Source organism: Lates calcarifer, linkage group LG11, assembly GCF_001640805.2.
Source record: "Lates calcarifer isolate ASB-BC8 linkage group LG11, TLL_Latcal_v3, whole genome shotgun sequence".
NCBI lineage: Eukaryota > Metazoa > Chordata > Actinopteri > Centropomidae > Lates > Lates calcarifer.
In genome coordinates this window covers 20,775,441-20,798,791 of record NC_066843.1, presented here as the reverse complement: position 1 = coordinate 20,798,791, position 23,351 = coordinate 20,775,441, and the positions used below count along the sequence as shown (strand labels likewise).

Genomic DNA, 23,351 nt, shown 5'->3' with positions numbered 1-23,351 from the left:
ATATAATAAAAATAAATAAAAAACATGTTAATCTTGTGAGCCTGCTGGCTGCCAGTTTCACTACAGTCACTTATTCAAGTCTCCACTTATCTTGAATGTTGCTCAGACTGATGCAAAAGTAACAGCACATTTTATTAACAGTCACACCAATATTTGATTTTTGAAGCAGATACTGATATTTAAAAATTCTGAGTAAGATGTAATAGTGACAGTGTAGTGTTTCTAAATGAACCCAAACATATCTTTGGCACTTGTGTACTGACAGCTGTTGATAATCACATGGCAAACATACTGACCAAGGTACCCGTGACAAATCACAGACTGCTCATGATATAGACCAGGCCAGTTTACTGAATCAGCCCGGGACTTGTTCTAAGCTTGTGAAAAAGCTAAGAATTGTTTATTAAAAACAATATTAAACATTTTTATTTGTAAAACAGTATGTCAAGAATAAAGTTATTCACCAACATGTGCCGACAACATTTGAACTGAAGAGTGCATTTAAAAGTGAGCACTTGTCGGGAGTCTGATGTAACCACCTGATGCTTCGATGTTAAGCAAGTAACCCACTTTAAAATGAACAATGAAATATAAAACCAACCACTGGGACGTGCTCTGAAAATGAACACACTTTGTTTTCCCAATTTATTATTTTATTGTCATAGTTGTTTGCTTTAATAACATTTGAACACGCTCAAGCACACTGCCAGAACGCCACGAGAAACCAAAAACTGGGTAAAAGCAAAGGGAGACATGTACACCCAAGATAAACATTTGGTTTCAACTGGTTAAGTTCTCTCAAACAATTTATTTTGCAATTTACTTCTGAAAATCATTTTTATACTCCAAGCAAAATCCTGGTCCACATCTGTTTACAGATATAACTTCTGCCATTTGTCATTGTCATTTATGAAAACAGAAAAAAAAAATAACTAGAAGAAAAATATCATGTAATGATGAGTAGACCAGAGTGGGAGGTGGGGAGAGGTGGAGGGAGGGCTAACCCAGAAATGGCATAGCTGAGCTCTCAATATGAGAAAGCTGACTCGTGTGGACTTCATCTTGGTTTGTCATTTGCTTAAAAACAGGTTTTCTTTTTCACATGAGTTTTTTTATTCTGAAGCTGATCTTCGGCACGCACAAGGGGGGCGTGACAGGGAGGTGCCGTCGCCGCTGACAACAGTGTGGGCGGGTTATGACCAAGCTCTGCCCGTTCCTTCTCACCAGGACTCTCAGACAGCTCCGTCCTCTTCAGTCCCGCTCAGCAACCAGCTTCAGCACCTTACCGATGGCAATGGTCTTACCTGAGACACACACACAAAAAGCAACAATCACACTTCTGTCTTTTATAAAATTCATATCCAGTACTAAATCTACCAGTTAAATCCAAATTCTTTTGGATGTAAAAGATAAGTTAACTCAAAGATGTGTAATCAGCTGCTGTTAGCTGAGAAGGCAGAAACTACAGTGTTAACTGACAGCCTAATTCATATTCACCTGTAGCTACAACCTGAGAATGAGATGAGCAGCAAAATCTGATGTTTTCATCAAACTTATCTGACACATTCAGTGACAGCTGTGGGATCCTGATTCACAACTATTTAACATGTTGATGTGATATGAAACTAAGTTGATCTGGTAGACTCTTGACTTCATGTGGTGTCACCACCACAAACACAGTTGGTGTTGCAGAGTGATGTGTCCTTTGTGTGAATACAGACACAAGCAGCAGGCAGCTAATTAAGAGAACACAAACTGCAACCAACATTAATTACCTACAGCTGATCTCCACTGCTGCCACTGATGGCATTTTAGCAACAGCAACAGTTGGATAAAACTGAGAAGCTGCTTCCTGAATGTTTTGTGCACTGATCTTTACTAATAAACAGAGGGGATTAGCAATCCAAACTGCATGCGTGCTGTCAGGGCCCATCTCGACACTTTTTTCTTTTCTTTTTTTTTTTTTTTTTTTAAATCAAGCCCTACACAAAATACCTACATACACCTCTCTGTACAGAACATAACTGGTGCTTTGCACTTTAATATGCTGTACCTTCATTTGGATTTTGTCCCTTCCTTTATTTTATTTTCTCTACAGTTATTCTATCTTATTTCAGTATAGATGTGTGCAGTATTTTCCTGTGTATGTATTATGTGCAGTGTCTGTAGGTGTCACGTACCTTCATCCCGTAAGGTAAACCGTCCCATCTGAGGAAAGTCTTTAAAGGTCTCGAGGCAAATGGTTCCTGCTGTGCGCAGACGGGCGATGCAGACCTGGTCCTGTTTGACAAATCGTGGTCGTGTCTTACTCTTCTCTCCTGTCTTCTTGTCTACCAGACAGATTAAGGCCTGCAGGCGAGAACATGGGAACAGAATCTCAGCACATATACAGTTATAATGGAATTAACCATCATTTTGAATTAGCAGTTATTACAGCTATATTCTAATAATATTTAAAAAATGTAATAAAATTAAAAACTGCACTTTACAATGGCATATCCATGTGTGTGTGTGTGTGTATATAGTGTATTTATAAGTGTACATATGTACATATTTTAATATTGCTATATTATCATTTTATTATTTTATACTTTTACTTACTTATACGCTGTGTTTTTATGCCAACACCAACAGAGTTGCTTGATAATTTCATTGCTTGCCCTGCTTACAATGACAATAAAGCTATATTCTATTCTACACAATGATATCAATGACAGAATTCTTAGTCTACTATATATTATGTTTTATAGGGGACGCAGACATAGTTGGTGTCTTGGTCATATCTTAGTTATGACATCTTACTGCACAGCAGAGCGTCTCTCCTGCCAGGCTGCTGTGGGAGTTGTAAGCCACTTTTTACTCGCCATTACACCAGTTGTGTACCTGACAGGCATGCATTTTTCAGCAGACCAGCAAAACTCAACATAACACTTGACACCAGAGCTGAGAGTATCAGTGCAGCTGACAGAAACCAGTCATACACTGCCCTGCCTTGCCACCTGTCTGGTGTCACTCTGCCCTTCATTTCCATCACCGTTTCTGCCACAGTTTTATGGTTCAACCATTTTTAAGACTGGACTGGGTTGGGAAGTTTACCACCTGTCACTATGTAGCTCCTGCAGTGCTGTGTGTGTGAACAGTGAGGCAGCTAAAAATTCACATTTTGGGAGTCAAATCAGGGTCTTCCCAGCAGATGCATCAATGACTTTTACAGGGCAGCCCTAATGTACAATACTATTTTGAGCAGGAACAACATCTATAAAAACCAAACCACACTACGTTTGTTTAAATAGTTTTTAAACAAACACTGTTCCCATGCTTCAAGAAATCTCTTTGGAGGGCAGATGTGTGTCACTCTGTGGATGTCTCAGTTAGTAGTTAGTATCAGTTAAGTTAGTCTGAGGTCTTACCGTAATTTGCACTTCTTCAATGCAGGTGTGAATGTGAAGAACTGCGTTGTAACCTGGACAGATGATGGATTTGTGTTCAATGATGACGATCTGAGGAGAAAAGAGTTACATGTATTATATGAGGGCACATCTACAGACAACATTTGCCACTTTAATGAGCACTCCCACTACAGCAGCCTCTTCACTGACTGCCCTGTTTACCCACTAAGGAGCTGTTGGGAGCTCCACAGAAGTAATATGGGCAGGATGAACCAACATAACAGATCCTACGGTTCCTCACCCACCGACACTACCAGGCACACTGTTGTTGGGAAGTGAACCCAGGTGTCTACACTGGCAATTTAGGTGTGTAAGCTCATTACATGGCTGACTGCATTTTAAGTCCCCCTATACTCAAAATATGTTTTCCCTATTGTTACTAATTGTTCATCAGGGTGTTTGAGCTTCTCTGTTCAGTTTCTCTGTTCTCAGCCTCAGTTTAAGTTGTACAGTGTATGTGCCTATGAGCATGACTTTGTGACACCATAACTAGTCAGACATGGAACAGACTATTCAGACTATAACAGATTATAGATTTTTCAACCAAGGAGAAGGAGCAGATGTGATTCTTGATGGGTTCAGCAACCTGACTTGACATGGAGTTAGCTGGCTGTAGTCAGTCTGGTAGCCAGCCAGTGGTACTGCAGACAAAAGTGAATATACCTATGTTACAGAAGATTATGAAGAGCATTTTGAGTATCGTGAGCCAGACTACTAAAATACCAGTTACTGAGAAGGTGCCCACTTGATGACACTGTAGACTCCCCTGCACTCTCACACACAAATTCATATTGATATATTGATATATTCAATATTGATATTGAATCAATTACACAGTGATGGATAGCTGAGCGGGCGTGGCACTCAGATGAAGCTGTGTAATGGAGAGTGTTAAACCAGCCACTATAGCTTTACCTGAGCAAATATAATGCAGATATAAGGCTCGTTCATGCTGCCATGTATCAGTTCTTTCTTTGGATGAGGAAAGGTTCAAGAAGGCTTCAAAGGTGCACTACGTCACAGTGGTTATTTTCTGATACAGTTAGTAACCACTGGTGAGACTAGTGGAGCTAGACAAGTATGGATGGGAGTCAAACTACTGAGCGGGCCATAATTTTCAGGTGAAACTACCTATGATGTTAGTGGGGTGACAGCAGCTTGGTGTGAACACGTATAAGGCTGAGTCGAGCTGCTGAGTACCTGCTCTTTGCCTGGGTGGGAGGAGGAGCTAAAAGCAGCTTAAAGGTACAGTGGGTCAGTTTAAAGGTACTTTAGGGTTCAGGGCTAGAAAATGATGTCGCCTGTCATGGGACACAGGAGATGTATGATGGCACAGCTGTGGGGTCAAAACATCAATGCTGAATAAATGCTGGGCTTCCACAGGAACGCTCACCCAATGTCTGGCACATTTAACTGTGTATTTACAACACTATGTTTTATGCAGCAGTTGACCTGTTGGACAAAAGCTACTGTTCACAGAGGAGTATTTTTAGATATCCTAAAACTTGTCTGGGGGACATTTTTAAGGGTTTTATAGATACATTTCTAATTAGCATTTTAAGCATTTGATCATCGTTTACAGAAATAAAATCTTAACATAAAATCCAACACAACATCTAATAATTCTTGTTAATGATATTTTATATATTCTTTTTACTACTACATGATATGCACCCAAGTCTGAGTGTGAGCTTTAATTATGTATCCTCAGTTGATATGTGAGTGGTGAATTTGAACAGTGGAGATCCACCCTGGCTGTGGAGCAGCTGTGTGACATGGAGTTGGTTACTCTTGTTTTGACCCATTACAATTAATTATAAAACCTCTGGGAAATCTTATGCATATGAACTGATTTTAATCATTGATTAATCTGATGACTACTTTCTCTATTCATTGTTTTGTCTATAAAATGTCAGAAAATGCCTGTAATTATTTCCCACAGCACAGGGTGATGTCTCTTTTATTTATCAGAAATTCATCAGATCCTTAAATTAGAGAAGCTGGGATGTTTGTCATCCTTATGTGAAATATGTAGTTGCAGATAAACTGAAATGCAAATGAATATTCTGTCAATACACTAATCAATTAGCTGACATGTAACTGCTGTAACATTAAGGCAGCCAAGTGTATTTAAGGGAGTGTAGGGCTGCTGTGTGGACTGACCTGGGCGTCAAAGGTGCGCCCTGAGTGGCAGAGGTTCTCAGCATTACACAGGATAAAGCCTGGCAGGATCTCCTCCTCCTCAATGCCCTTCAGCCTCAGCTTGAGGTTTTCACCTGGCCCAGCATCATCTGTCTCCACATCATCTGACAGGAAGACTCAACACCTCCACCACATGCTGCATAAGGAGAGACAAAAGGTTTGGAAGTACAGGATGAGACAAGGAGAGAGGCAGAGGAAATGATTAAGATGTGTAGTTGTAGTGCTTGACGGTGTAAAGTAGATTTTTGAAAAATCTGCACACTTCGCTACAGAGGGTGCTGATGTCACCATGTGGCACATGAAAACTGATCTCACCAGTCCACCTTTACAGCCCTGTTGTGTTTCTACTCACACTCTTTAAAACTATCACTAACTTTCTAAGAAGAAAGGGTTTGGTAGAAGAGATCTAAATCAAATTACAAGTTGGAAGCTGAGAGGTGGTGACGCTAAAGTCATGCAACAGTGGTGTAGTTGGTTTATCAAGTATCATAAACCTCTGTTGGTCTGAGTTTATGTCCTTTTAATCAAAAAGTCAATTTAAAAAATCCCACTGGCTTTTTGTCAAGGCAACCAGGGTGATGCTAACTTCTGGGCTGGCCTGCAAAAAGCAGTCATTCCTGCAGCTATTAGGGAGCGATCAGGAAGACAAATGAATCAGTTAATTCCAGAGTGTAAGCATTATCCATAATAGGGCAGACAACAGTGACAACAGATCCTGTGTTTCTCAGACTCAATGTTTGGAGACCTCAGCAGAAAAAAAGACTTTTGGTTTGTATGGGTTACAAACAAATGTGTGCCAATGTGTTAGACTTACTACTAAATGACAAAGATGTGGTTGAAATATGGCTGAAATAAAAATATTGCCTGCTAGTGTGAGGCATTTTCATTCTGAAGTTATTCTATAATTCAGTATCAGTTAAGTTTTCACTCTCATCTGTCTTGGTTTCAATCAAAAGAAGAAAGGGATTGTGGGATATCTTACCCTGTTTGGCATCATGACCAGCTGCTGTGCTTTACTGATGGAGCCGGACTCTAGTTTTCCTAGAATCACCGTACCCATGTCCTGATGATGAGACAGATTGACAGTGAGTGTTACAGAGCAGGTGAGAGAGGACCCATGTGTTTGTGTCAATCTCATACAGGAAGTCTGTTGGGTTTCCTGTGTAGCCGAGTCACCGGGGAGGCTCAGCTGATGTTTCCATTGCAAAGAAAATGAATTACCTTCAGATGTAACATGGCAAGAAATGATTTGTCACATAAACTAACCCACTGCTTAGTTTAGTTTGTCAGTTTTAAGAGAAGACTGATTTAAAGATTTTGTACAAACACAAATATATGAGGTGAAAATGTTCGGTAATAGCACATTTACATTAAACATGCACTCCCTTAACCAGTATCAAGACATAAACAGTGAGCCAAAACTCAGGGAGTCAATCTTTAACAAACAGGGCAGTAAACTGTGCTAATTTTAGAAGCAAAACCTGTGCACTGATAACAGTAATACAGACCTCTCTACAGATTCCAACAATTAGACATGTTTTAGAAGCTGCTGTTATCCATGTCTCCAGCTTGGCCTTTATTTAATACATCTTACATTTAGACAATATTGAATCTGAAGAGGGGCAACAGATTCTTACCTTGTATTTGTCTACAATGGGCAATCTGACAGGGCCGTCACTTGATCTGTTGAAATTTGGCAAACTGTCCAAATGTGGAATGAATGGCAAACCTCTGCAATGACATCAGATATGGACAGTCAGTAGGGACGGATAAACACGTGAAATCAGTTCTGTCAATGCAGTTTACATACTGACAGCAGAGCTGCTGAGAAGAAGCTGAAGGACTTACGTGTACCAGGAGCACATGTCAGTGGGCTCCTTCAGGTTGGCTCCTGTCAGCCCAGAGCATGGCATGAAGTGAATGTCTTTCTTCGGGTTGAAGCCCACCTTCTTCAAAAATGGCACCAGTTTCTCCTTACACTCTTCATACCTGTGGGTTCAGGCAACAGGGGGGATGTCAACATATTCAAAGCAAGAGCTGAAGTTATTGCACAATTACTGCAACACTGAACTGACTTTCAGACAGACAGACTTACACACATCAAGTTATAGATGAAGCAAATGAAGTGTGTTTGGCAATTTGCTGTGGTCTTTTGGGGGAAGGGGTCATTTTGAAGTAGTGACAGGAAGTGTTTTGCCTGTGTGAACTGAACTTTGATGAGATTATAAAACAGTTTACTTAGGGTGCATTACACCTGGCCACAGACACCAGAGGACAGTTAGCCTTGACATGCTTCAGTCCACTTCAATGTTTTTCCTGTTGATCCCAGGACACTGTCCCTTTAAATTAGCTCACTACTCCTTTCTACCTTACCTTTCTATCACCCTGCATTCAAAGTGTACCAAAATAGATATTTAATGTCACGTTGACCTCTGAAAGGATGTAACTGTTTTTTTAACTTGACTTTCAGTCAAATCATGTTAACGCAAGAGGGACTAAAGTAACAACTGGCACTGTTCACCTGCACATTAAACCAGGCTACTGAGAGAAATCAGGTTACACAGGAAATGAGACTAGATATTTTCATGCAGTGTAGTAACCATTTTACTGGTAAAATCTGTGTGTATATATATATAAGTAGCAGATCAGTCTTTGGGGTGAGGCAGACTGTGGAGTGAGATCCACAGTTTTCTCTACAGTGCAACAAATATGTCTGAACAGTTAAAAAAGAAAGATGCACCTCTACATATAAGGACCCTTCCTTTCATCCTGCTGTGCTGCACTCACAACAATGCTTTCCATATCTCAAGAGCTTGTTAGGCACATATGCACAGGTAAAGAGCCAATTAGAAACTGAGTTACTGGCAGTAAAATGTAGTTTTATGTTATTTGGCATCTCTAATACCCTATCATGTTAAAGGAAATCAGATTATACAGAAAGCTGTGCTGTGGATGTGACTCCACCAGTTAAGGAGGAACCCAGGAGTCCAGCATGTTGTAATGTTCTGTCACATGCAAATTGTTTTGTAATTAAGTTGGAGCATAGTACCATACCTGCTTGAGTTTTTGGTGTACACACAGTTGTGACCCATAAACAGGTGTCTAGTGTTTAGGTAAGTGACAAACCATTTTGTGTACTGTGTTGAGGCTAATTCCTGGTTTATATGCAACTGGCCCACGTGACATAAATTTCGTATGTGAGGGTATGTGTGAACCCCTGTGCCAATGTTCCACACGCAGACCAAAATTTGTGACTGTGTGAACTATGCACACTACAACTGCACTGCCTGGGCCTGTTCCGGAGTATGATCAGGGGGATTACACTCAAAACTGTTTGATTATTATTATCCATCTACCCACCTCTCAAGGCTCCAGTTGACTGTAGGATCGTCCATTTTATTCACCAGAACTATCAGGTGCTTGACGCCTGCTGTTTTGGCCAACATGGCGTGCTCCCGTGTCTGCCCACCCTTTCTCAAAACCAGTTTCAAACTCGCCTTTCCTGGCAGAGATCACCTGAGGAATTGCACATTCATTCCATTAATGGTTTAGTCTACAAGGCCTAATAAATCATAAGATGTTTAGAGAGGTGATTCCTTGCTATAGCAAATATGTCACAAAAAGGATCATGTCCTCTTAGTTTGTATGGGTATTTGGTAGAAACAGAGCTTAGTTAAGTTCTGAACTGATGTTTCACTTCAACTCAACAGTTTAACGACGCTGGATTTTTTTTTTTTGTTTTTTTCAACTTACCAGAACAGCCAAATCTGCTTGTGATGCACCTCCAATCATGTTGGGCACAAAGCTTTTGTGGCCTGGAGCGTCTAGAATGGTAAAGTGCTTTTTGTCTGTCTCAAAGTATGCCCGGCCCACCTCCACAGTCTTGCCTTTGTCCCTCTCCTCTTGGTTGGTGTCCAAAGCCCAAGATAGATACCTGAGGCAAAGAAAAGTGATATTCTATTGTTGCTCTGGCCACTAGTGGGAAACCAGAGACAGCCTGGGTTGATATACACAACAGTACTGATATATCTACAATAATCTTTTAAAAATCCAGTTTCACAGCTATAGTGTTAGGCCATCACACATTTATATTAGCTTTATGTACATAGTGCTTTTCTTAACACTTACAATGTGCTTCACAATTTTTACTCAGTCAGCAAAGGGCATTTTTCATGTTCAGACACAGCAGTGTGTCCACTCACCAGGTTTCTCGGTTCTTTTCCTTGGCCTCTCTCTCGTACTTTTCTAAGGTTCTCTTGTCTACCATGCCTGTTAGGTACCTGTTGGAGAGGAGGGAAACAACTAAGAAACACATATAAACACATCAAATGCCCAATATGGTGAACAGATTGCTCATTATAAGGAAATGCAGAAAACCAAAAAAGGGAGACTCACATGATTTGTCCGCCAATGGTGGACTTGCCAGCATCTGGAGAAGAAACACACAGGGTGGCTTTAGATCAGCCAAAACTGTGACATTATTTGTTAAACTGTCTGTGCCACCAGATCAGCAGAAAGTTCCTAAACCTTTTGACTAAAGCAACACAATCAACTTTCCAGGTTGTTTCCTCATTCACGCTGTCAGTTTGTCATGGTTGAACTGTTACACAGAGACACAGTGACCGACTGTGCTAACATGTATACAACTGGACAGGTTGGTGTTTTATTATGAATCAGGCAACTATTCACTGAGTGAGACAGTGTCATTTGTGGTGTACCAGCAGGTACCATGCTAACACCAGACCATAGCCTACGTTGAATGATTTTAATGAGTGCACTTGTTAGTGGGTACATTGCTGCTGACACAGTGTGAAGGTGAAGTGTAATCTCTCAGCTGGTGACAGACACATCAGTGTCTGCACACTGGACAGCTGAGTAAACAAACAACAATGGACATGGAATATAAACATGGCAGCTGAAAGAGTTGAGCCTGACTGAAACATCAGTACATTGTTTTGCCCCATCTGTTCTTTGCTATGACCTGCATGTGTGAGTATTCAGAGGGGCACAAAAGTCTCCTCCCCTACAATGTAGCAGCAAGTGGTATATCCCTCTGGTGGATATGGTTTCTTAACTGTATCTACTATATCTTTAGCTGATAATCTACAAGAGAATATCACCCAAGTCCTAATGTGTAACAATAGAACAGGAATGATATAAAAACATCTGTGATACTAAATAAAACAGCCTGGATGAGAGATATGGTGTCATCATGCAATTAACTGAATGTTCTGAGTCCACATACACACACACACACACATTAGCACACAGAGAGCAGCATGATCAGTATCAATATTAAAGGAAATCTTTGTCTATAGGATTGTCCCCACATAGGCAGTCAATGGATCTACAAATCAGACAGCACATCGGCTGATATTCTGTACTTTCTGTAAAAAGCCACATGCAAATGCAGATTCAAGCCAACAATGAAATGTATCCTGCTAACACACATTGTGTGTGTATTCAAAGCCTGATATATCTGATTCCTCTGAGCCATAGAGTTCTGTTGTTTTCCAAACACATCACTGAGCCACACTGTTTAACTGGGTGACAAGCTCCTTCATTACAAAATGCATACACACTGTGGTTTATTTTGACTCAAGCCCACACTGTTCTCCTGATGGAAACACTCACTAGAGCTCCAAATGTAGATTAACCTCACAGTGAGAGTAGCCCCCAACAAATGCAGATCATCAAATTGGTGGTTGTGGTCCAATTTTCTTAAGAGCAATGCCACCAAGTACAATTTGACTTCATATTTATTTCTTCAAACTCCCTCCTGTGAATAGTACCATCCACTAACAGAACTATAACAAACAGGTGTCTGCACTGACCTACGTGTCCGATGAATACAACGTTGATGTGTTCCTTCTTGGGGGCGTCTGGCTGTATGAGTGGAACCTTGGGCACTGGCATTTCCTCCTCCTCCTCCATCATCTCTGGAGCCGTCTCCTCCGTTGTTGCGGCCACTGCTGGCCCCCGGTCCCCGCAAGACCCGCCTCCTGGTTCCTCCTCATTTGGCTCAGCCTCTTTCTGGTCCCACGGCTCCTCTGTGGTCATCTCTGTGTCACCGTTCTCCACTGGAGCTGGGCAATCATAAACACAGTGTATGTTATTCACCTGTCTTTTCCTTCATTTTGACAAACCACTTACAACAACTGAACTGGGTTAAATATGCACACGGTCATTGTTTTCGCCTGTGCCAGTGCCCTGTACCCTATTACCACTTGTGGCTGCAGAGGCTGCTGTTGCTCAGCAAAAGTTACATGGTTTTGCTTTAATTAATGAAAAGGTTAGCTTTACTTCATTTAACTTAGCTTTGTGTTTATTCATGTGGTGAATATCAATGATCTGCAGCATATTTGCATTTTCCCCATATCTGGCACAAAACTGCACATTAAAAGTAAACCACACTGACAGGTGTCTTGATGCAAAGGGAAAGGCAACAGGCAAATCAAATAAACTTGAGAAAAGAAAATCCTGATTTGTATTAAAGGCACCGGAGTTAATGCGAGAAAAACAAACTACTGCTGTAGTTTACTATGTACCTACTGCAAAAAGCAATGACAACCTGTTTTACCAGTGATGGGATATAAAAGCTAAGTTAAGCTATGTTTTCTCAGCTAGCTGAGAAAAAACCTGAGAACCTGCAGGATTTGTGCCACCACAGTGAGACCAAAAGGTCTGAACCCACAGCTGGTTTTCCAGTTTGTAAAAGGAAAATAAAAGTGTTTGGCTAGGTTTCACTGTTTACGTGGACATTCATTAACATAAATATCTGCTAAATAACTCACTGTATTGTAGTTGCAGCCTCTGCCAGTGAGGCTTTCCATATTTGTGATTATGAAATTTTTATCCAATCAGGAAGTGATTTATGAATTTTGTTTGTGTCCATGCTCCTGTTTGAACACAGCCTGACAAACACTACACCTCCAATGCCATTGTATGAGTAGTAAAACAGTGATACCCACCATAGCTTGCAATGATTTTAAAAACAGTACCATAGAAACATGTATTTCAACAGTGAATCAGAGCTAAAGCCACCACAGTGCTGTGACACTGTCTGATGGGTTAGGGACCCTAAGTTCTGTCAATGATGCGCAGTGCAACAACAGCACAGCAATGAACACTTTGCACCAAAGGAGGAGACAAAATAGAAAACAATGACAGCGCTCTGACATAAAGCCTCCTACACAGTTAAGCAGTACTGCAGAGAACACATCCTGGTCCAGAGTGTAACCAGTTTGGGTTTTTTACAAATCTATTTAATCTGATTTGAAAAAATTAAGTTATGTACTTCCATGTGCAGACACTAGTAAATCTAGCTATACACGATGGACAAACTTCTGACAAAGATTATTTGTCTTCTGTTTGATCAAGATGTATTCCTGTTTTGTGTTTATCTCAGAGTCCAGAAAATGTCACCTATTCAGTCCCAGGAACCACACATCACACAGCGCTTCTGAATTACAAACAGTACAAGAGTTCATATGAATGCACTGCTCACACTCAGACCTGATATGGTCACATCTTAAAACAGGCCCTGACTGTGTGTTTAGAATCACTGACCTGCTGAATAGTAAAAAAAAAAATGTCTGATGAGTTTTGATGATTTGGCTGAATCTGATCACAGAATGTTCCTGTGTACCTCTGCATTCATTCTATTGCTTCTGTCAGCAGTGAAATCATCAATAAATGGCAGTTCCAATGGCAGCCATACAGGGCCAAGCCCTAACAGACCCAGCACCATGTTCAACAGAGGAGGGGTGGCTTTGGGTCACGAGCTATTCTTTTTTTTCCATCACTTCCGTCTTTCCATCATTTTGATAGAGGATGATTTTTGTCTCATCAGTTGATCAAACTGTGTTCCAGAAGTCCACAGCTTTCTTTTTCTCTGTTTATACAAACTGGAACCAGGCCTTTTGGTTTCTGAGGCTAACCAGGGGTTTGCATTGAGTGGTGAATCTTTGACAACGGAAACACTTCTACATTTTGAAGAACATTCTTGACTTGCTGTGCGCTCGTAAAGGGTTGCTTTTTTTCACCATACCAATAATTTTTTGCTCATCAACAAGACTTGTGCTCCTCAGTTTGTTTGCTTTTTTCTTTTTCAGTACACACCAGATTTCTTCCTCTGAACCCCTTTGGTGGGTGCTGACCCAAATGTTGGAGATAACTCGCTTAAAATTATATTGCATTGATATACTGATATAATTGCATTGTCTATTATTTTACATTTTAACTAAATATTTTGCAAGAGAACACTTTTGTGCTGTCCATATTTTACCTTATGTCTTGTAAGCACCACAGACCTTTAGTCCATCGACGAGAGGTTTCCTTACTTTACCAAAAACACAGAACTTCACTATAATGGTAGATTTTACAACTTCCAAACATTTAGGGATCTTTTATAAGACTATATTTTCTTTGAACTACCAATTTATAATGACTGCTACATAAACTAGCTCCATACATGCACAGCGAACAAGCTTTACAACCCAGACAAGGTGGCCGCGCCCCAACTGTTCATCAGTCATCAGCTGTTAACATCCAACCACATTTCTGTGTTTCCCATATAGTTTCAAATGAAAAAGTGTAAAACAAATACTGCAGTCACTCATTCTGGTGCATTTGTTTGAATGACTGCAGACCTGACTGGCCATTGCTGTATGTGTTGTTGCACCTGATGGTAAATTTTCATGCACGGTTATCACCATTAAATATTTGACTATTTCTAACAATTTTATACAATATAGCTGCACACCACTACGTGTAAGACAGCTTGTTGCAAGAAGAACAAACTCAATTCATAACAATCACACTTCACCAGTTTACAACTCAACTGAATGGTGGGTTTACTGCAAACCTCTCTAAAATATTCCTGTAGATTATGTCATGTTATCTCACACTGAAATAAGACCATGTCTGTTTAAAATGATAATGAAACTCTGCCCTAGTGAATGTGACAGATTAAGACCAACACAACCTGAGACAAAACAGAAGACAAACTGATGCTAATCTGTAACGAAACTCACTATTCAGTTGGTCACACAAACTGTGAACTGGATTCTTTATTCGCACAAGGGGACCCTGTAGCCAATACTGACACGAAACTTCAGAGAGGGGGAATGGGGCTTTCAGACCAACTGAACTTCTGTAATTGGGCCTCAGTAAGTCATGATGTGAGAGTCACTTTAGGTTTGGTTAATCCTATCTGTTCCGTGTGGGCTCACAAAAGTCAGGACAATGAGGCGAGCAGTAACAGCATGTATGTGACACATGGCATAGAGGGAACCCATCTTAAACACAGACTCCATACATACCAGTGCTTTCTGACACCTCCATGGTGGATATTTTTTCAACAGCGACTGAAAAAGAAACAATGGTTTCATCAATGTTTCAGTTCATTTTCATGAAGTCTAACCTGTTCCACTAGCTGCAGGCTGAAATCACTTAAAAGTGTGAGAATTTAAGGAAAACTGACTAAAGAAAAAAGAAAACAAGTCTATTTCCTTTATGTCAGATTAAGGCAGATTTCATTATGCCCTCAGAGGCCACCTAAAGTCAAGGCCAGAGAGAGACACCCGAGACTGTTACATATGCAGGACTCCCAACAGTTTTTATGTCAAGCACCTCTCGATACTCTGAAGTACAAACTTCTATATGGTAATGCAGTCTATAGATGGTGTTTGAGGACGATAGTGGATTTCAGTATGAGCGGCAAACTGTCTTTCAACCAATGTATTTAGGTTCAGTGGATATTGGACGCGCCAATGTAAAATGATGATGGCTTCCTAAGGTGACTGCCGTATTATTACTGCATTCAACCTCGTCCAGGTCTCTAGTCCGCCTTCACCCGGTTTTCAGTGACACATTTCGCTCCACTCTTGACCAGCAGTGCGTCAGAATATCCACGTCATACCAAACACTCACGTTCCCACTAATTTCTTTCTAAAGACAAGCTTAGCTTTAATCATCAGATGAAGTGTTAGAGCATGACAACAGAGATGTCTAAAGCACCTTCCTTCTTGGTTCCATTTTCAGTCTTGGATGGAAAATTAACAGTACTTGATAAGAACTTATCACCTAGACACTAAGCGACACAAGAGCTCGGTGCTCAGTTGTGAAACCGCACCACTAACGAACATGCTAACTGGCTACCGCCGGTTGGTTTCCACAAGCTAATGCCGGTTAGGCTGACGACTTTTTAGTCAGTTGTGACAGTGCTCAACAAGCTATAGAATATCATTCTATACCCGAATCCCTAAGTAACGTGAAGAGAATGTGCAGGTAGTAGTTGAGAGGTGCACCATGAATATTAGTGCCACACCAAACATCACAGCAGCTAGCTAGTTTGTCGCGCTTCAAGGAACGCGTGTCTGTATAGTGGCTAGTGAGCTAGCAACTACCCAACCCTGGCTCCTGTTAGCGGCTAGCTAGCTGCTAGCTAACGTAGCTCCCCAACGTGACTGTGAACTTACCAGCGGAATCGAGATTTTCCGAGTGTGCTTTCATGGCAAAAGCCGGAACAAATTCGGCGGCGTTTACATTGGGCACAAACGGTTTAGCATTCACATTTAGGGTTGTGAATGCTGGTTCAAGTTGTCCGTCGATTGTGGCCTCCACATCGTCCTCTTGTTCCCAGGAATCAGGGGCAGTGTCTCTCGGGTCCATCGTGGGTCCTGGATTTTCACTACTGTGTGATTTCTACGCAGTTCTTGGTCCACGTATATGTCCGCCCAAAACCCGATATTAAGGTCACCCCTTGGAGCGATCGAGAGCGTCCCAACTCGAAGTGTAATGTTTTATCTCCGACTCAGGTGAAATGAAGCCACCGGCTTCTATCGGCACGGACGCCAGAGAGGATATTCGACTCAGCACTCCCAGAGACAGTCCGCGTGAGCTAATGCGTCCCGTCAGTCGACGTGCTACCCGCGGTGACCTCTGGGATATGAAGTCTTATTCAAAAACGGAAAACACTTGCTTTGAACGCATTTTGAGCGCAAAAAACTACATTTCCCACATACTAGTGGCAGACGGTTTACGTCAGTACTTTCTGACCTTTTCAGGAACCGCAGATTCGAGACAGGTTTTGTTGAAACAAATATAAAACGACTTTTATAGCTTTAATTATACAATTTAATTCACCAACTAATATAATTTCTACTAATTTTTTGTTTGGAAAGCTCATTATACTTAGGTACAGCATTTTTAAGTATCACACTGAATCTCCTACATATTCTGGGATTTGAAAAACTCTTCATGAGCATTTGTTGAGAAAGTTTTTTCACTAATTTTAACAACAGCAATAACGTTGTTAACAATTGCCCTGTTACTCAGACTTATAGGGAAAATGATGACAATACAACAGCAACTTACTGAGTTCATGATTTAATAAAAAATATGTTGGGATTTGCACACACCAGTTTCAATCACTGCTAATTATCTGAAGTCAGTCCCTTTTTCATTCTATCCACTGGTTATACAAACTACACTAAGGGACTCTAAATGAATCATTAAAAAATCCTCTGAGATAATCATGTCTTATAAAATCAACTGGAACATATGCTGTGGTATACATGGTATGAATCTATCATCTCCAAATATTTTGTGGTTTTGAATATGCCCTGAGGCATTAAAGTGCTCCAACCATTAAATTACCCAATCAACCAGAGAAAGTGGTTTATTCATAAAAGGAAGTGCCTGAGGCTTTTTTAGGTTAGCAGGATATGAAGTGTGATGGGGTCATTTATTATGAATGGCTATTATTATATGAAAAATGTTAGTTACTAATTTAGTTTTAAGATAAAAGCAACTCACTTCTACAATATGATGCAACCTAGGACACACTCCCTGTGCATAAAAGAGGTGGGCAAAATAACAGGAACACCTTACAGTTCAATTCAAATTATAGATAGTGCGAGTGTTGCTGTGTTCGCTGTTGTGTATGTGAGAAAATAACTGTTACTGGCAGTACAGAAAGTGGGACAATTGACAAGTCACAGTTTTGCAAGTCAAAATTAAGTCTCAAGTCTTGGCTATAAAGTCACACGTCAGGACCAGCAAATCCCAAACCAGGTCCCGTCCTAAATTGTGTGCTTCACACAAACATCAAAATATTTCAAAGCAAACTGATCATGCGTGTCTTGGTGTGTGAGTCCTGGCTGCTGTCAGACTGATTCAAAGGAAAATGAGCTGCTAGGTTCCATAACACATCATTTTTAATCTTTGGGTTTGGGGAGGACATCAAGTCCAATGGCTAAGGTCCAAGTTAATTTATGGGTCAAAACCTTGTTGCAGGTCTGTTTTGATTCTGTTAAATCTTGAGATTCAAGACTCAAATCTGCTTTGAGTCTGGGCCATGTGACTCATGTCAGTATTTTTCAATCATCTGTATTTGTACTGATTTGACTCAAGTTTTATCTTCTGTTGTGGTTGCAAATTCCCGAGACTGCACAAATACAGAGGGCAGGCTGTGAATATGCCTTGATTTAGTTTGAGATTGGGTCTGTTTCTAGCTCCATTACAAATACACTGTTACAAGGTCTTGAAGCACATATACAGACACAAGCACTTTTCCATAATGTAATTATCATTTTGTCGTTATAAGTGCTTTTTGTTATTAAGGCCTGACATTGTTGTTGCTTTCTTTGGCTTTCTTTTATTGCTGTGTTTGTCAGACATGAGGCTCGAGCACAATTACAATCAGATGTATTTAAGAGTGTGTATGCTGACTAACTGAACCATAAACATGCCAGCTGCATTGATTGACCAACTCACAATTGTACAGAGGAAGACTGAAAGTCAGATGGAATGATGTTTTTAGAATTATAGCAACTACAGAAAGCTGTGGCTTTACATTAAGACTTGAAAACTTTGAATTTAATTTGTTGAGAAACAGAATTTACACAGAACATGTCAGTGTGTTTCTATACTGTAAACTAATTGTAGAAAACATTCAAGAGAAAGGACTCTGATGATTAAATACAATCAGTCATTCAGACAGTGACAGAGGCAGAGGCAGGACGGTCCAGGACATTTCAGAACAAATCAAAAGGTCTTCATCAAACATGTTCTTGTACGGTTAGAAAGTTATTGATTTAGCTTTGCATTTTAATTCCATGACAAAAATAATCATTAAGAAGATTCTGCTTCATTTACACCATATAAGAAATTAAATACAGTAGTAATTATCTACAGAACAAGTGCAATAAAGCTTAAATCCATTCTTTTGTAATCATCAGTCCCACTGTGCTAATTCCTCATTAAACCGTATTTAATCCACATTTTATAGCTCTTTACAGTAAGTGTTCCATCAGTACCTAGTTCAAAGTACTGAAGGATAAGTCCGGCCAAATTTGTGTTTTGGCTTTCATTCTTAGACATTTCCTGTTTGTTTTAACGCTGTGTTTTTACATCCAGGCACCGTGGGGGCAAATTCTAAACAGTTTCTGCTGCACCTCAGCTCATTCGCTCCCATTCAATTCCAAATGGCAGTAAAAAAAATAAAAAATCCCTCACCGGCGAAAAGCTCTCGATTATGTTGTTTACAGAAGTTTGCACGTTTTCAAAGTTCCCATCAGTCTCATATCAAGTGTATGTTCATGACACACTTCCACTTCCTGTTCTTCCCCAAAAATGTTCAACAGTGTCAGTGATACATGAAGTCCCCTACACAGTCTGCACTAACAGTGATCTTAGCGGTTTGTTACATGTTACACTGTGTGAGATGGTTCAGTACAATCTTGGTCAAAACCTGTGTCAGACAGTACAGCATAATATCAGTACTGAGGGCATGTCTACAGGCGGTTACAGTGTCACTTTAAATGGTGTTTTGTGTCATACTGTATTCTGATTGGTTGGTTTGTAGGCATGAGTCATGACAAGCAGTTACATGGTGAGAATTTGCTCCTGTATTTCTGATCCTGTCAGGATTTTGAAGCAGGCTGTCTTTCTAAAGCTCAAATCAGTCTTTAGTGGATGAGTTCACAGTGAGATCTAGGACTAAACACCTTATGACTGACTGACTTTCATCTGGGACAGGTTAAAACCACAGTAGAGGGGTTTTTAGGATCTCCCCTAAAAACGTCTGTCAAATTATCATGGTGGGATAAACACACTAAAATGTAATCTACAGTCATGTAAAACAGAATGTTTTATAAGGAACATTAATAAAGTGCACACAACACGTTCATAATCAGCCTGTGCCGCCTGTGATTAGTTAAACCAAAGGATATCAGATGGATAAGATGGGATGTTAGTGCCAGGTGGGTGGATTTCAAAGTCTGGCAGAATCTACTGAGTTTCTCAAAAAGACAAAGTGCAAGAAAAAAAGACACAAACAAAACAAAAAAGCAAAAACAAATAAAAACACACCCGTTTGGCTGTCTAATATGGCACTTGAAAATATTTAAAGGGTAATCCAGAACAGGAAGTACTGAGACCGAGGTCTGGCAGGATGTTTTTGGCAAAGAAAAAAAATATTCCACATACAGTAAATAAACACCAAACAAGGCTACTTTTTGCTCAGGTTTCATTACTGACAAAAATAAAAATACACTTACATAAAAATGAAAAACTAAATATCACTCTGACCTCAACTGTGTGTGTTATCGTAAAGGGAGTCTGATTCTGATTTACAAAGCAGCGGCTGGAGCTAATATTGTATGACAGAGTATTAGGGCCACTGAGATTTTGAATTTGATCTTAATATTTTGACAAAATCTTCAGAGAAAAGGAGAAAAGTCACAAAATTACAAGTCATGATTTTAGAAGAAAAGGTCACAATGTTATGGGAACAATGTCGCAATTTGACAAGAAAAACTTTGATGATGATATTGAGAATAAGCTAGAAATGTTATGAGATCCACTTTAATACTATAGTAAACAGAGAATGGTTTATGTACTTACATTTACAAAATGAGGAATGAAGCACCTTATCACATAGTTAGGGCACTGAAATGAAACTAGTTATATGACATCTGGAACTCATACAGCCGTGCATCAGTAGGAGAATGACTGCTGTCCAAACACAAGTCATTCTAAACAGAAAATTACAGTTTTATCCTGTAGATTCAGATTGTTGCTGTCATTTATTTACTTTACTCATAAAGTTACAACTCTATCTCAAATTATCACAACTTTTTCTTGTAAAATTAATATTCTAACGTTATAATTTTTGTAAAATAACATTTTAATTTTGATAATATGACCAATTAATGTAAAATGAGTTTGATTTCGTAACAGAATTTTTTGTTTTTCATAAAAAAATCCTAAAATTTTAATTTCATAATGTTTTTCCTCATAAAATTACAATTTAAATCTCAAATCATCAACTTCTTGTAAGATTATGGTTTTGTCCTGTCCCATTGTGACCTTTTCTTGAAAAATTATATATATATATATATATATATATATATTTTTTTTTTAATTTATTTTTTTATTTTTGCAATGTATGACTTTATTATTGGAAAACTCTGGTTTTATTCTTGTAATTTTGTGACTTGTTCCCTTAAAATAGTGATTTCATTTTCATAACATTCTGACATCTCAAAATATTTGGCCTTTATTTTTAATTGAAGATTTCTTTTTTCCCCAGCAGTGACTCTAATTCTCCACCATAGTATTGTGGGGCAGACATGAAGGGACTGTTTGAAGCTTGGCAGCAAGAGACTGCTATTGTTAGTAGCCATTTTTAATTAAATAGGTGATGATATTCTACTCCTCCTATACAGATTTCTTTTTATAAATTATTAGTGACTAGTTGAGCAAGTTACACATATTGTATATAGTGTGTACTGTAGACTATTTACAGTGAGGAATCTAAACATTTTAATTGCAGCAACACTTGTTGCTTTAATGTTGAGCTGCTTTATTTCCAGTTGAGTGCTCAAGTGAAGGGAGTATTATCTAATGATATTTCTCTGTATATCTAAAAACAAAAAAAAAGCCTGTGTGCAATATGGCTACTCATCTGCTCTATGATCCAACAGCACACCCAAAGTCATCAACTGACAGAGAGATCAGTGTTAAAACCAACATAAAGCTGGGCTGAATGTCACTCTGAACGCCAGCCTACATTTAAAGGAAAAATCCACCCAAAACACTTCCACTCCATTCTCTTGTTAGGTGTATTCTTGAATACATGACAAATCAGAGATGACATGAGTCATGTTATTACACTGTCAAAATATTTTTAGTGCAGCTACAAAGTAGTTTGACAGCAGAACTACATCAACCTACAACATCAAAATAAAGGCAACAATCATACAAGAGGCAACTGACCAGAGAAGAGGCAGGTAGAGAATACCTGTTCCCCCCAAGCCAGTAACCTCAACAGACCATAATGCAATGCACCCATAACCGTTTCAAGTATGCCAATACACATGCTCATGTCCTCTTTTTAGGAGTGATTAAAAGGCATTCTGAAAAATGTGGAAAAGCACACTTCTCAGCCACAGGCAGAGGAAAGGTATCACGTTACACTACTAAATAAGAAGAATGGGTACACTGTACTACACTGGGTACAATGTAAGTGTATTCAAGGGTGGAGTTTTCCCATTAACTTTGACATCCTTGTTGCTCTGAAACATAAGACAGAGACAAACAGCCCAAAGTAGCTCCATTGGTTTTCCCTTCAAAACTGGAAGAGTTAGATTCACAATGTAATAACGGCTTTTCTTAAACATCTGTTAGGCTGGTATAATTTAGAGGACGGTTGGAGGACACCTGTGCAGAGAGCTGTCCTATCTCCTGCTCTCCTCCACCTCTTGGCCTTCAGGTTGCCTCTCCTCTAAGGCCTCCTCAGTCTCCACCTGTGTGAGCACCTGCTCAGAAGACTCCTCCATTTTCTCCGCTGAGACATCACTTGCAGAGTGCGAGTCCTCCTCTGGTACAGCTGGAGAAGTGGGAGGGAGGGTGCTACTGCTCACAGTGGTACTCTCCTCCCTGGCTGTCTCATCAGTTTGTCCGATGGAGCTGGTCTCACTGAAGGAGTCAGAGCTTGCCCCTGAACGCCGGAATAACCTCTGACCTGTGAAGAAACATAAAGACAGTCAGACAATCAGTGGATAGGGGTGAAGTATATCTGTGAAAAATCTACACATCAAGTTTAACTTGCAGAAGCTGAAAAGTCTAAATTGGAGGAAGCTGTGGTAGCCTATGTGTGTTTACACCATCCACTTTTTATATAACAAGGCAATTCAAAGTGCTTTAAATAAGACATACAGGCATTAAGAAAGTATTTTTGTTTCTATATGTTTTTGACCCTTGATTTTTTTTTTAAATTTTTACACTCAAAAACACCTTCTCTGGGATACCAGGTTTTTCAGTATTAATATTTTGAAAAAGTATTGTTCTTTGTCAAACTTTGTAGGATGGAGGACAAACATGTTCTCACTTTGAATGAACTATTAAGAACTTATACTGCATGGCCTATTAATTTTCTATAAGGCCTTAGATTTGGGAAAGAAGTGCAAAATGACAGTGATATTTAGAGTATTACAAACACATATTTTGCAACCATGTGGCATCAATCATCATTCTCTTCAAATAAAATCTGTCATTAAAATTTTGTGCAAATATTTGAGGACTCTACCACTAATGGACACATGATACAAGATGTTAAATATAAAACCAGACATGACAGAATTGTTTTTGTCATTTTCATAGGACTAGACTGGTCTGTGGGGTAGCTGTAGG

At 39.7% G+C, this 23,351-nt stretch overlaps 2 protein-coding genes across 6 annotated transcripts in view; both read right to left on the bottom strand.

The window, feature by feature from the left end:
• Positions 1-631: 631 nt before the first annotated feature.
• gspt1l (G1 to S phase transition 1, like) lies at positions 632-16,569 on the bottom strand. Its single transcript, XM_018697990.2, is given in 16 exon segments — positions 632-1,304; positions 2,181-2,349; positions 3,411-3,500; positions 5,613-5,762; positions 5,764-5,787; positions 6,634-6,714; positions 7,289-7,382; positions 7,500-7,640; positions 9,012-9,124; positions 9,126-9,167; positions 9,405-9,585; positions 9,854-9,931; positions 10,047-10,080; positions 11,486-11,737; positions 14,975-15,019; positions 16,133-16,569. Coding segments are annotated over 16 exon segments (1,740 nt in total). The 5' UTR covers positions 16,326-16,569; the 3' UTR covers positions 632-1,251.
• Positions 16,570-17,026: 457 nt separating this feature from the next.
• pdxdc1 (pyridoxal-dependent decarboxylase domain containing 1) overlaps positions 17,027-23,351 on the bottom strand; it is a 31,517-nt gene continuing 25,192 nt past the window's right edge. For all 5 annotated transcript variants that reach the window (XM_051073797.1, XM_051073796.1, XM_051073795.1 and 2 more), the window contains one exon: positions 17,027-22,683. In XM_051073797.1, coding sequence (XP_050929754.1) covers positions 22,397-22,683 — 287 coding nt within the window. In that variant the 3' untranslated portion in view covers positions 17,027-22,396. The remainder of the gene's footprint in view (positions 22,684-23,351) is intronic.